At 57.1% G+C, this 13,431-nt stretch overlaps 4 protein-coding genes and 1 non-coding gene across 5 annotated transcripts, besides 1 other annotated feature; 3 read left to right on the top strand and 2 right to left on the bottom strand.

The window, feature by feature from the left end:
* Positions 1–558: 558 nt before the first annotated feature.
* CYME_CML064C (hypothetical protein) lies at positions 559–1,491 on the top strand (the record flags this gene model as incomplete). The annotated part of the gene is made up of 1 exon (XM_005536664.1): positions 559–1,491. One exon carries the CDS (start codon positions 559–561, stop codon positions 1,489–1,491), a length of 933 nt encoding a protein of 310 aa, XP_005536721.1.
* A 262-nt stretch (positions 1,492–1,753) lies between these two features.
* On the bottom strand, positions 1,754–2,512 carry CYME_CML063C (hypothetical protein; the record flags this gene model as incomplete). The annotated part of the gene is made up of 1 exon (XM_005536663.1): positions 1,754–2,512. The coding sequence occupies one exon, from the start codon at positions 2,510–2,512 to the stop codon at positions 1,754–1,756; it is 759 nt and encodes a 252-aa protein (XP_005536720.1).
* Positions 2,513–2,955: 443 nt separating this feature from the next.
* Positions 2,956–6,114: a sequence feature (repetitive element).
* A 64-nt stretch (positions 6,115–6,178) lies between these two features.
* CYME_CML061C (SWI/SNF related, matrix associated, actin dependent regulator of chromatin, subfamily c) lies at positions 6,179–9,346 on the top strand (the record flags this gene model as incomplete). Its single annotated transcript, XM_005536662.1, has 1 exon — positions 6,179–9,346. One exon carries the CDS (start codon positions 6,179–6,181, stop codon positions 9,344–9,346), a length of 3,168 nt encoding a protein of 1,055 aa, XP_005536719.1.
* Positions 9,347–10,056: 710 nt separating this feature from the next.
* Positions 10,057–10,186, bottom strand: CYME_CML060R. The gene has a single exon (XR_002461407.1). It is a non-coding gene; the product is annotated as a 5S ribosomal RNA (ribosomal RNA).
* Positions 10,187–10,789: 603 nt separating this feature from the next.
* CYME_CML059C (6-phosphogluconate dehydrogenase) lies at positions 10,790–12,715 on the top strand (the record flags this gene model as incomplete). Its single annotated transcript, XM_005536661.1, has 1 exon — positions 10,790–12,715. The coding sequence occupies one exon, from the start codon at positions 10,790–10,792 to the stop codon at positions 12,713–12,715; it is 1,926 nt and encodes a 641-aa protein (XP_005536718.1).
* Between the last annotated feature and the right edge of the window lie 716 nt (positions 12,716–13,431).

Below are 13,431 nucleotides of genomic sequence, written 5' to 3'. Positions count from 1 at the left end.
CTGACCATAAGCACTCTTTGAGAACAACGGTTTTGGTACGAAGCGCATGCACTTCTCCCTTTCAGTATTCCTCGTCCATCTGAGTGCTGTTGTATGACTGACCTGAAGAAGGAATGTAGTCCCCCTTGCACTGTTCAGTAACGAATAGATGCTACAGGCAATTCGTCTTCGACCTATACAGCATTGTGCATCGTGGTTTCGATCTCCTGCCATACAATGCGGAATAGCATTCGGTTCCATCTCCCTGGGGTGTCACAGAACCGAGTTGAAAGACTAGAACGCGTGCGCGCAACAACGCTTACAGAACGGTTGTATTCACCGTGGCTTCAAATAGGATCCAGTTCCAGCATTGCTGTCCCTTCTCTGACTCGTCGACTGCGCTTCGCACCACTGAGTACTGCTCGCTTCGTAGAGGTGCAGTCAGCAAGGAAGCCGTGTCAGGTCGCTGAGGGCTAGGGCTTTAGATGCGTTTCGCTGGCATAGACGCGGTTCGGGTGACGGAACTTTGCGTGCACTAGGGCACACGGTCTGCTCTGTAATGGTTGTTGGAGCGAATCCATGGAATATGGTGACGACCGCTTCGACTATCGAGAGTGGGTTCGGGCAGTCGAGGCCGCCACGTCGTGCGAGGAGCGTCGTTGGCGTCGCGTTTTGCGCTGGTATCTGAAGCCTTCCTGGGAGACCGTCGACGCGCACGGCAACCGCCTCTCGTGTCGGTTTAGTAGCTCTGATTCGAGCTCGCTTACTGAGGATAACTTTGAGAGCGTTGGGTCATCTTCAAGTACACCTTCCGACAGAGCGTCGACTGAAAGTCGCGCAGGCGACACAGTTTCGGATACCGAGGCGAATGAGACAGACTACGAGCTCCATGGGCCAGACGTGCCAACAGAGGCTCAGCTCGAACACGCCATTAAGGTTCTTTTGGACTCGGATAACATCATGCGAGAGCCCGCGAGCTCACGGGCCGTGCGTCACTGCTGTACGAACATCCTTGGGGATGCCGTTCGAATTGCCAGTATGTACGTGCCGCCGCCGCGGCCGTCGGCTGACGACTCGGAAAGTGGTGCTGGGGTCGACGACACGATGCTGTTGTTGAGAGGAGCGGGGCCAATGATGGACCCGTCGGAAGCAACGCCAGAGCACGAGACCTTGCGTCCGTGCAGCGGCCATGAGCCGTTCCCGTCGTATCAGCCTGGTGCTGCCTCGAGGCCTACGGACGCACCAGATGTGCCTACAGTTTCGGATCATCATCGCAACAGCGGCGGTGATTCTGGCTGGAGTGCATATGCCTCTGGACGAGAGCAGCAGTTTCGCTTATGGAGCGAGGAGATCACCGCATTCCGCGACGCAGCGGAACTAGCCGACCTAACGATGGCTGAGGGCGAAGCGCTCGCGCTTGCGCTCGAGAGGTACGAGGAGCGTATGCACCGCCTGTTAGAAGCGCTGCAAGAGCATGATAGCGGGCAGGCGGCATCTTTAGCAGGTGAATGACAGCGACGACGGGAGTGCATTTCTTAATGTCGCGTTGTTTCGGTTTGACTGGTAACCTCTGAAGTTGCAGCACCTGGGGCAAAGCGGATGCGTCCGCGCTGGAGATGCAACATCCCGCGTGGCGCTTCAACGCATCGCATGGTACAACAAATTTGGCATTGCTGGAATGGTCAAGAGGTCGACTCGACGGTCTCACGTATCTTTATTTCAGTTAGCCGTGTACTCCCAGTACAGCCTCCGGCCAGGGATTTGAAAACTTACGTTAAAAATCGAAACGTTTCTTCAGACCAAACTCTGACTGGTTGAGCGTGTCACGCAGTTTTGAGTTCTCATCCACCATTCCCTTAAGGGTGAAGATATAGGGCCCGCCATCCTCCGCCCCGATTTTGTATTCCACCTGATAGGCCTTGCTCCGAAAGTTGCCTCCGATTTTCAGGCTCTTGTCGTCCGAGATCCGGCGAATGAGATTCGCGCTGAACGACTCGTTCTTGTAGTGATACGTGGCATCCCAGCTCCATTTGTCATCCACACGATGAGTCAACTTGACATCGACATCGTTGTCCGAAGCGAAAGAGTACTTGATTTGTAGCGCATCGATATCGTCAAGGGTTGCGTCCCATTTGATATGGGCCCTGCGTTCCTCTTCCTTTTTAAAGACGCCGAGCGGGCCACCATTTGCAGAAACAGCCAGAGAGTACTTGTTCTTGTCGTCAACAACCGTCTGGTACGTGTAAGTTGTTCGGCGGTCCTCATCTTTAACGTCGACAACCATATCAAGCACACCGCTTCGCACTTTCTTCACGTTACGGAGCGAGACCGCCCCACCTACTTTCGACGCTTGGAAGTTCTTCACAGACGCCGTTGCGAAAACCTTCAAATCATTGCTCAGTTTATAAACCAGCGTGAGAATGGGTGACCCAGAGGCTGGTTTTTCTAGCGTCACCGACCCTTTCTTGCCGGTTTTCAAGTCGTCCGAGATATAGTGCGCATAAGCAAGCACAGGCCGCTGCTGAGTTTTCATGGTGCAGAACTCTCTCAAATATCTTTTCGTATACGAAGCTATGCAGCAAGAACTTTTTCACAAACTGACGTTTTGCGAGTACAAACTTGAGCGGATATCGGGCCTAACAATGTCGAGACTCCTACGAAACCACTCGACGAAACCAAGCACACAACAAGCCAACTTCAAGGTTCGTAGGCAGCGTTTGCGACGGCGCAGCGCTGATGCACGACGACGGCCAGCAGCGTACGCAGAGCCTCCGCTGCTGCTATTTGAATTTTGATAACGCGCTCCAGCACGCCGGTGGCGGCTGCGCGCTGCGATCTCGCGGAGCGCATCAGATCCGCAGCAGTGCACGGAGGTGAAACAGATGCGATGCATCGAAACGCTGCGGCCAGTAGCGCAGGGACGCGATTGCTGGGCAGGAGCCTGCCTGGCGGCCGGCGCGATGCGATGACAAAACGCAGGCCAGCGTTCCCCGATGGAGCGCATTTTTCTTTTCTTACTTTTTCGTGTGTTTTTTTTTCAGTGCACGGTGAAGTATCCATCAAACCCCCTACATCCAAGTTACATTACCTACATTTCTTCTCGGATATTCTGGTCGTTTCCTATGTCCTATCGTGTGCCTAGTGCCTGCCTTTCCGTATCCGCCTTTGCGCCTGAACAGCTGGAGCAGATAGTTCTTAGAGCCAGAACGGCTTTTTTATACCACAGAGGGCATCGGCTCGAGGCGTGCTCCATCTGCTACGGAATCAGGGCTAAATATCATTTTGAGAGGCTGATACCTGGGCAGACAGACCCTCTGCCTGCGGCAGCGTGAAGCAGCGTATTAGGAGCCCTCTGCGACCAGGGCGACACGCCCAGAAGCATTCTGCCGACTTGTAATTCCACAATGAATGGCGTTGCGGACGCGCTGCTCGGAGTTCACGAAAGCGCCTGCCGCTGGGGGAGCAGGAAGCACCAGCCTGGTAGACTTGTCCGGCTCGCGGGACCGTCCGCCTATGAGGAATATTTTGGACAATATGGAAATCTTTTCCCCATTTTTGACGTTGATCGTAGACAGGGAAAGAACTCGTTATCTCGTTGCTAGTTACAAGTGAGTCTCTGTTCTTTGTTCTATATAGCGCGCTCGATACGCGCATCTCCAAACCTGGCAGCCTCGAGACACGACGCGCATGTCGCCTTTGAAGGGAAATGCATTCGTGACCATTCGTTGTCTTGTTGCTCTACCGGTCAAGTTGTATTTGCATTAAAGTTGTGGAAACGTATAGTTTTTCAATTCAATTGTGTTCTAATCCTAATGTCAGTGAACGAAAGTGATTTTTCGCGGTTTCTACCAGACGCGTTTAACGAGCGTTATTTTTCATAAAAAATTAAAAAGGAAAGGTATGGAAAAGCAAGTGGAGGATCCCGGAGGCACAGTGTCGCCGACTTACGGAGAGAATGAAAAATAGTGCTAAGCAAAGAAGAACAGGACGAGAAGAAGGAGCAAAAGAAGGAAGCCCGACATCAAAGGCTGCAAGAAAGGCGACAGTACGAAGAGTCGGTGGTGAGAGTCTGTCCTCTTGGACATACCAAGAATGCGTACAAGGCAAAGATGCGAGAGGCCATCAGAAACCGTGTCGTGTCATACTCCGTGAGTAATGTAAAGGCTCTTTCAGGACTAATGCATTTGGTGAAATAGATGTATCGCGACCTGACAGACATCAAAACAGTCGCGGTTCCGGAGGATTTTTTTCAGCAGGACCTTTATTTGCCACTTGATCGTTGGTAGAGGGGAAACGTCGGCGAAAATGAGCGAGTGCATGCCCTCAACGAGAATTACCCCAAATACCGCTGCAGCGGTTCTAGATACAGAGGTGACTCGCGTAGGTCTACGCCTACGGGGCAATGAAGTACCTCACGAACCTGAGGAAGCAGATGACCATGAACGCCAAACGCTTCATGGTACGCGCCGTCTTTGCGCTGTACCCGGGTCTCGCTCGGAAAGGGAGATGAGCCATGATCAATGGCGTCGCGAACGAGAGTAAGAATGCACAAGAGATCGAACTCGTCGACGGGAAGATGTCACGCAGGAGAAGGAATGAAGCTTCTGTGATCCGCGCGGCTATTCGAAAGCACCTTGCGGTACTGGGGTTGGCGAATTCACAAGAAAAAATATCAAATATGGAAAAATATGGTAAAGGATCCTATACCCTAATCCTGCACTATCTCGTGTTTTTGGACCGAGACCTCGAACGCAAGACTGGAAAGGACGTAGGCGCGGGAAAAAATGAAGAGTCGGAGAAACGGAAGGCTGCGCTTCTGGGAAAGCACTTCAACGTCCTGCCGTTGTGCAACATCAAGTCACGCGTTGTGACGATCGACTCCAGAATCCTGTACGGCATCATGAAGGAGATCTGTCCGGAGTTCGATGTAAGGAAGACAGAGTTCACCGGTACAAAGCAGGAGACGTACTTGGAAGAATATCTTCGATTTCAAACGTCACAAAAAGGACAAGCGAAATGTACTCACGGGGATGATCGAACGCGATGGAGTAGCCATATATGTACACAATCGGCGCTTGGAGACAGATCGTACTGGTCCGTCTTCGATATCGCCCATGACGAAGCATGAAGAAAAGAAGCAGGTGTATCCTACGACGCAGGAAGTGCATGAGAACGACATTGTCGATGGCGCGGACCCTGGGAATACGAATATCATAACCATCGCAGTACCCAAGCTTGCGGAGGATGGTATTGAAGGCAATTTATGCCAGAAAGACATGCATCAGTTAAACCTCTCACGAGCGGGATATCACCGAGAGTCGGGAATACTGAATGCGAGGGAAAAATGAGACGTGAAATGCAGGAATGCAAGAGCACCTTGAAGCTATGAACCAGATGACGAGCCGCGGAGCAGACTTTCAAGCTTGTCAGGAATTCATGGAAGTTCGCGTTGCTCATTGGGATGCACTGTGGAATGAGTATGCAAAGCCCCGGTGGGCTCGTTTGCGTATGAACTTGTATTGTGGGAAACCGCGTGCATTCGCGAATTTTTTCAATGAGTTGAGTGCCTTCAAAGAGGATGAAAGTCAGAGGCTCGTAGTAGCGTGCGGAACAGGGCGCTGGATGACCCAAAAAGGATGTCCACCAGCTCCGACGACAAGAGCGTACAAGGAGTGCGCAAGGCGTCTCGTTACGATACCTGTAGATGAGTTCCGAACATCGTATACACACCATGAGCTGGGTTGCACACTCCAGAGCGTGCAGATCGAAAAGTGCCAGAGGAGCCCTGTGGATATATCAAAGTACGGAGCGCTGACGAAGCAGTCACCGGAAGGGATGGCGAAAGATCGTGGACTAATCACATCGGATAGTACAACCAATGATGGCAAGAAACGTATGGAGTTTGTGAACCGAGACTTTAATGTCGCTATCAATATCAGGAGATGTGCGGTGATGGAAAGAAGGCCTCCAGAGTTGACAAGAGCCAACTTTGTGGGGGAACCTCTCCAGGTGGAATTTTACGGAAACAAGTTGAAACCAGTAGTAGATGGCCGGTCCAAAAAAGACAGGGAGGCATCTGCGCATCAGTTGGAGACGTATGATCTAGGGCGCGCAGCTCGCCACTACTGTATACTGATATTCAAGCTATCGACTATTGAAAGTCTTTCGGTGGAGCTAGTAACTCTGTGACGTGTTTTTCATGGTTCCCCCGCGGAAGAGACGCTCCCGCACCGCGCGAGAGCAGCAAGGCAACGGAACACACATCCCGGACGGGAACAAGTCGACGTCTACCCCGTCTGAAGAAGTGCGCACAGGAGCTGCAGCGGATGCGCGGGAAGACACTGCTTTTCCGTCAGCTGAAGGTCAGAGACCTGCGGATTCGCGGCGGAAGCGGGTAAAGTCCTGTAATATATCCATGAAAGACTACGAGGATCCTCATCAAATTGCGAAGTTCGAGGCAATCTCGGCACAGCTAAACGCTGAACCGCCGGAACAACTGGGGTTTCGACCCGGCGACTCTGTGGACGTCTCCCCGCGCGCGCTGAGCCTCCTGACCGGTAACCTGCTTCAGTTTCAAGAGCGGGTTCTCGGACGGAACTCCGTCGAGCCGCCAGAAATTCGGGGTTTCATGACGAAACTGCCGAATCGTCTCTTTCACGACTATTCGGCACACGGCTCATTGCGTACGATTCTCGAGTGCTGTTTTCGGTTCAGGGTTGCTCGTGGAATACGGCGTTTTGATCTCCACAAACCCGATATGACTGGAGTTTTTTTAGAGATGCTCCAAGAAGTTGAGCGGGAACTGATAAAACGGAAACAGCTCCAGATGCCGCGGTTGTTTTTCGCACCGGCATTGGGTTCGGCGGAGATTGACCGCCTCAGCGCCATTGCAAGGAAGCATGGTGCGTCCGTCGTTTCGTCGCCTCGCGAGGCAACACATATTGTGTACCCCGATCCACCCGGCACGACAGAGGCTGAGACCGAGGCAGAGGACTACTGCGTGAGTCTGAAAAGGAAAGGGAATCAAGTACTGACGCACTGGTGGTACTTTCCCGATTCGTACGATTCATGGATTCCCGCTCAGGAGGTAGAAGATCCCGACGGCGAACTGCACGGAGAGGAGGAGAATCTCTCCGGAGTGATTGAGGGCAAAATATGGCATGTGCAGAAAAGATTTCTCGAGGATTGCGAAAAGTTCAATGAGTGGTGCAATGAAAACGACTATGAGGTAATACCCGAAGAGGAGAAGCTCAATGTCGATGAGTGGAAACCGCCATCGGCCTCGCGCATCGATGGCCACCTGCGAGGATCCGAGTCGAAGACCGCAGCACCGACGCCGTCGAAACGAAAATCCGCTGAACCGAGTCCCGTGAAGCCGGAGCCAGACGGCACGCCAGAACGGGTGACGGTGCGCGCCGTCCGAGAGGAATCCGCAGAGCCGATGAAGATCAAGGTTCGCTTGGCACCGCCGATAGCGAGCCAGGACGCGGGAAGCTCGAGCAATGCACCCGCGGAGCAAGTTCCGGCACCGAATATTGCTGGCCCGATCACGTTCACAACGGAGACTGGCGCTGCGGTCGATGCGGAGCAGCCAAGCGCTGCGGCCGGCGCTGCACCGCGCATTTCACGCCCAGCGGTGCGTCCGCTAGTTCCAGATGACGCGACACTGCGCATGCGCAATGTAACTGCATCTTCGCGGGATGAGCAGCTACAGAAGAGGTTAGCACAGCAGCGAGAAGCATTACGCGAACGACGAAAAGAGCGGAATGACGCTGCGGCAGCCGAAGAGGATGCGCTTCCGGGGCCGGCAGCACACGCGCCACGTGATCGAGAATCGCTTGCACCGCGTCGCGTCGCCGAGGCACTCGGTGGCCTCGCGGAGCGGGAAACGCTTCCGGCTGCGGCTGCTGCCACGGCGATTGGTGAAAAGTCGCCGATTCGTGTTCCCGCGCACAGCCGATGGTTTCGCATCGATGCGATTCACGACATTGAGCGACGCGCGTTGCCGGAGTTTTTCTCTGGGAAATTTGCTTCGAAAACGCCCGAAGTATACATGCTTTACCGAAATTTTATGATTGACACGTGGCGGCAGGATCCGACCCGCTACCTAACAGGCACAGCTGTTCGGAGGCATCTCGCTGGCGATGTGGGTGCCGTCATGCGTGTGCACGCCTTTCTGGAGCAGTGGGGCCTGATTAACTACGGAGTGGCACCCGAGACGCGCCCACAGACTGTTAGCGGCGGGTTTTCGGGTTCCGGTGCGACGCTTATCTCCACCAGCTCGGGAAGCCTGGCAGCAAGCTCAGCTGGTCTTGAGGGCGGACTTCCTCGCATATTCTTGTTTGACGACGGGTCGCGTATTCCGAAATCGCGCATGCATCTGGCGCCCATGGCAACGCGCCGTGAATTATATGCCGCAGCGGCAGCCATTGAGTACCAGTGTGACGTGTGCGGGAGAGACTGCTCCCAACGCCGGTACCACTGTTTGCTCAAGGCCGATATGGACCTGTGCCCCGAATGCTACCATCAGGGCAAGTTTCCCGAGGACTTCAATGGAAAAGATTTCATCGAATTAAGACCTGTTCTATCGCTGGGGTCGGCGGCTAGCGCCACTGGAACCCTCACAGCTCCGAGCACGGACGACTGGACTGATGTTGAGGTGCTGCAGCTTCTCGAAGGAATCGAGGCATACGGTGATGACTGGGATGCGGTTGCTCAGCACGTTGGCACTCGTTCCCGCGATGCGTGCATCACCAAATTCATTCGTCTACCCATTGAAGATCCGTTTCTCGAGGATGATTTGAGTCGTTTAGCGGTACCCGCTGTAGCTGGCGAGACGGCGCAGACCGAACGAAACGAGCCGCCGCTCTTCGCCGACGCCGGAAACCCCTTGATGGCGCATATTGCGTTTCTCGCGAACAGCGTCTCGCCGGATGTCGCTGCTGCTGCTGCCCGGGCCGCGTTGGCAGCGATCATGAAAAGCGACGCACCACCGGAAGCGCTTGCGGATGCGAATGCAATCCAGGCCGTTGCGGCAACGGCGCTTGGCGCTGCGGCCACTCGGGCCGCGGAGCTCGCCGCCATTGAGCATCTAGAGCTGCACCGGGCTACTGAACAGGCGATCGAGACTCAGGTGAGGAAACTCGAAGAAAAGATGAAAGTACTTGAGCAGCTCGAAGAGGAGTTCCTTCGGGAGCGGGAGCAGGTAGAGATTTACCGGAAGGAGCTTTTCGCAGAGCGCTTGAATTTAGTTGCACGACGCGAGGCGCTCTCGAGCACGGCGACTCTGGGCGCATCCCCGGCGACGGCGTTGAATGCCTCGATCCCGGAATGGACCGTGGCGCGAGATACTCGCAAACAATGCTGATGCGGATTCGTGGCGAGTTCGTTGGTGCTATACGCGGCCTTGTCACCGGCGTCTGTGATGGACACGATGTGTTTTTCTGTGTCAGAGGGAAGGTTGCTGCGCATTCGCGACGAACGGAGGCAGTTGTGTTCGGTACACGGCGGCTTAGGGGTCGATGCGACGGGCACGCGTGCGCACGCGCGATGCTCGCATCGATGGAGTCGTGGCTGGCGTGGTGGCAACTTTCCTGTCTAGTTCCGTATGACGTAAAGCGAAGGCGGTACAGTGCGCTGCACGGTAGCATGCTGGCTTATGATCTTTTCCAGTGCTCCTGTTGCTGTGCGACGGACTAGAACGCGACGCACATGAACGTGACGCGCTAGTTTGTCTGCAATACGCGTTCGGGGCGACAGCCCCTGCCCTGCCGCCCTTTTTAGCATTCATGGTGTAGCGCGGGTGCGTACTCCCTCTGGGTGCTACGGGGTTCGTCGTGCGGGGGCGATCGCACCTCCTCCAGAATATCGGCAGGTGTTGCGGTTCGTAGCGCTGCAAGATCGCTCTGTGCAACCAGGCCTCCGCAGTTACCCACTCGTTATCGTCGTCGATCTGGACCACCGGTTGCAAGTGTATTCCGGAGCAAGCCGGCCTCACAGTGCTTCCCCGCCAGACTACCCGGCTCGCGTCTGCTGATGCGCGCTTTAGAACAGGTCAGCGCGACGTGGTGGCAAAAGCGAACTTGCGTCACTCCCGTTTCCCGTGCGATCCCTCATCACAGTACTCAGAGAGCCCAATGCTGCTTAACTTCGCGATTCGAGATGGGACGCGGTGTTTCCAGCTATGGTTTGAACGCAAGTGATGATTAAGGTTCCATATTCATATATATACCCGTGCGCATTCGATCCGCCTGCGTTGCTGCGGCGGCCGTCAGCGCAGGATAGCGCTTGACGGTGCGTCGCGCGCTGTGCGTAGCGCTGCGGCCTCGTGGCGGCTGTCTGCGATCCGTTCCGTACTCGTGCTGGAGCTGCAGTTGCGAGCTACTGAGCGAGCCGCTCATTCGTCGCTGACTGCGGCTGTTTGTGGACCGAGTACGTTGCGTTGCTTGCTGCTGCTGCTGCTGCTGTTATTGTCGGTGGTATTCGTGCTACTGCGAGAACTCGTGACGCGGACTGCATCGATCTGCAGCACCCCCGTGCATCGCGGATCGGTTTTGTTTTCCGCTGTGCTCAGCTTTTGAGCGTGCGTGTTGTCGTAGTGACCGTGAGAGACTTGAGCGAGCACCAGACGTCAAGTCGCCGAGTGCTCGCGCCGGGGCACAGGATCGGCAGCTGAGGAGTCCCGGAAGCAGCACCAGACGGCCAGTCGCTGCGCGCTGTCCCGTCTAGAGCGCGGCAGACCGAGGAGGCGCACCCGGTGAACAGGCCGGCCGCCCTCGGTCACGCAAACCACCTGTGGATCGCCTCAAGGATGGCGACGACAGCGGGCACTCGCCGGAGTCCCAGTGGCGGTGCGCTGTGCTGGGCCGCCGCACCTGTCGCTGCGGTGCGCTTCGGACGCTGGGCGCCTCCGCGTGCGCACTCCTGGACACCCAGGCGTACGTACCCGACATGGAGCCTGAGCTTGGTCCGAAGCGCTCGCTGGTGCCTGCTCCGAGGCCGCCGCGCACAAGCATGTGGTGCTGCCGTCATGTCTGCGGCGGAGGGCTCGTCTCCGTCGAGTGCTGTCCGGGAAAGCGCGTCGTCACATCCTGCAGGTCGCGCAATATCGGACGCGGGTGTCATTGGCCTTGCGGTCATGGGTCAGAACTTTGCACTGAACCTAGCGTCGCACGGCTGGCGAGTCTCTGTGTACAATCGAACGTATGCGCGGACGGCGGAGACTGTTGAGCGGGCGCAGCGGGAGCTCGCGGCAGATGACACGACAGCCAGCGGGAGCGTTACCGGCTTTGCGGACCTGCGGTCGTTTGTGGTTTCGCTGAAGCGTCCGCGGCGGGTATTCCTGCTGGTGAAGGCGGGGAGCGCAGTCGACGCAACCGTCGAGGCGCTGGCTGAGGTTCTGGAGCCGGGCGACATCATCGTGGACGGCGGCAACGAGTGGTACGAGAATACGGAGCGACGTGCTGCGTCTGTCGCGGCACGCGGCCTCCTGTACGTAGGCATGGGCGTAAGCGGTGGCGAGGAGGGTGCGCGCTACGGGCCTTCCCTGATGCCGGGCGGTTCACGGGAGGCGTACCAGCAGCTTGCGCCGCTGCTGGAGCAGGTTGCGGCGCAGGTGCCCGGCTCTGGGCCGTGCGTTACCTACATTGGGCCGGGCGGCTCGGGGAACTATGTGAAGATGGTGCACAACGGGATCGAGTACGGCGATATGCAGCTGATCGGCGAGGCATACGACCTGCTTCGGGGTGCCGTTGGCTTGGATGCGATGGCGGCTGCGGAAGTATTTGCCTCGTGGAACGCGGGCGCCCTGCAAAGCTTCCTCGTGGAGATTACCGCGCGCATTCTACGCGTGCCTGACACGTCTTCGTCGGCAGCGTCGGCGCCAGCGCTCGTAGACCAAATCCTCGACCGGAGTGAGAGCAAGGGCACTGGCCTGTGGACGATGACGGAGGCACTGCGGCGGGGCGTGGCGGTGCCGACCATCGCTGCCGCGCTCGACGGGCGCTTCCTCTCAGCGCGGAAGGACGAGCGCGAGCGTGCGTCGCGGGTGCTCCGCGGACCCGAGCGGCTCTCGGGTACGGGGCACGCCTCCGAGTTGGCGGCCGCCGGTGCCTCACCCGGAGCCGCTGGCGGTGTAGCTGAAACTGGACCGGACACAGCTCCCGAGCGTGTCGCCGCCCTAGCGTCTGGCTCTGTACGAGCGTCGGCGTCGACGTCGCGTTCGGATGCATCGGCGGAGCGAGCGTTGATCGCTGCTATTGAGGACGCACTCTTCTGCAGCAAGCTCTGTAGCTACGCGCAGGGTCTCAGTCTGCTGCAGCGAGCGAGCGGCGAGCAGGGCTGGTCGCTGGATCTCGGGGAGCTTGCGCGCATCTGGAAGGGCGGCTGCATTATTCGGGCACAGCTGCTTGAGCGGATCGAGGGCGCTTTTCGACGAGACCCCAGCCTGCCGAATCTGCTGCTGGACGCTGACCTGGCTGCGGAGATTGGACGTCGCCACGAGAGCTGGAGGCGTGTTGTCGGGCTGGCGGCATCGCTGGGTGTGCCGGCGCCGGCGCTGACCGCGAGCCTTTCGTACTACGACACGTATCGACAGGCGGTGCTGCGCTCAAGCCAGCTGGTTCAGGCCCAGCGGGATTGCTTCGGCTCGCACGGCTACGAGCGTCTGGACGATCCGGGGCGGCGGTGGCACACGCGCTGGCTCAGCGGTGGCGACTCGGCGGAGGTCTCGAGCTAGGGCCTTGGGCGGGACGCAGGTCTGTGTGTATGATCTGGATGTGTGTACGTCCAGTTTTCCTGGTTGCCGCCCAGAGTATCTGCGAAATGTTTGCTTGCATGGATCTTTCGGGTGGTGTACTGTAAATGCTCCTGGTTGCTCGCCGAAATCCATGCTTTATAGGTGTGCATTTGCATCTCTCCGTCAGTGCATTCTGACTAGGCCAGCCCACTGCCAGAGTCCAATGTCGCACACGTGTCCGTAGGCGTGTCTCCATCGATGCACCGCGTACACTCCTGCACGTCGCAAGCTCGATGCTGGTGAGGCGTTACTACTTGCTCCCTGAGCCACGTGCCTGTCGCTGGACCCGGCTGCAGTGCCAGAAAGAGCGCCCGCCAATGCACACGCCTCAATACCGCCATACGTCCGCATGCGTGCATGCGTGCGTGCGTGACGGCGATAGCGACTGCACGCATTCAGCAACGGACACGTGGCAAAGCGTTGGAGCACCTGTCGCATTGAAGGCGAGCGGATCGCGCGATCCGAGCATGCGCGACGATCCACACACAGCGACGCTGGCTGGGGCGATCTGCATGCCGCCGTTGTGGATGCAGGGCGATGCGGCAGCACCGGGGTGCCTCTCTGTGGAGGCCGAGTCAGGGCGCACCGTCCGAAGTGGCTGTCGTCGAGTGGACGTGCCAGCGCTCCGCGGTGCCGTGGATCGGTCAGGGATTCGG

This window comes from Cyanidioschyzon merolae, chromosome 12 (assembly GCF_000091205.1).
Source record: "Cyanidioschyzon merolae strain 10D DNA, chromosome 12, complete genome".
In the NCBI taxonomy this organism is placed as follows: domain Eukaryota; phylum Rhodophyta; class Bangiophyceae; order Cyanidiales; family Cyanidiaceae; genus Cyanidioschyzon; species Cyanidioschyzon merolae.
This window is presented reverse-complemented; position numbering and strand designations above follow the sequence as displayed.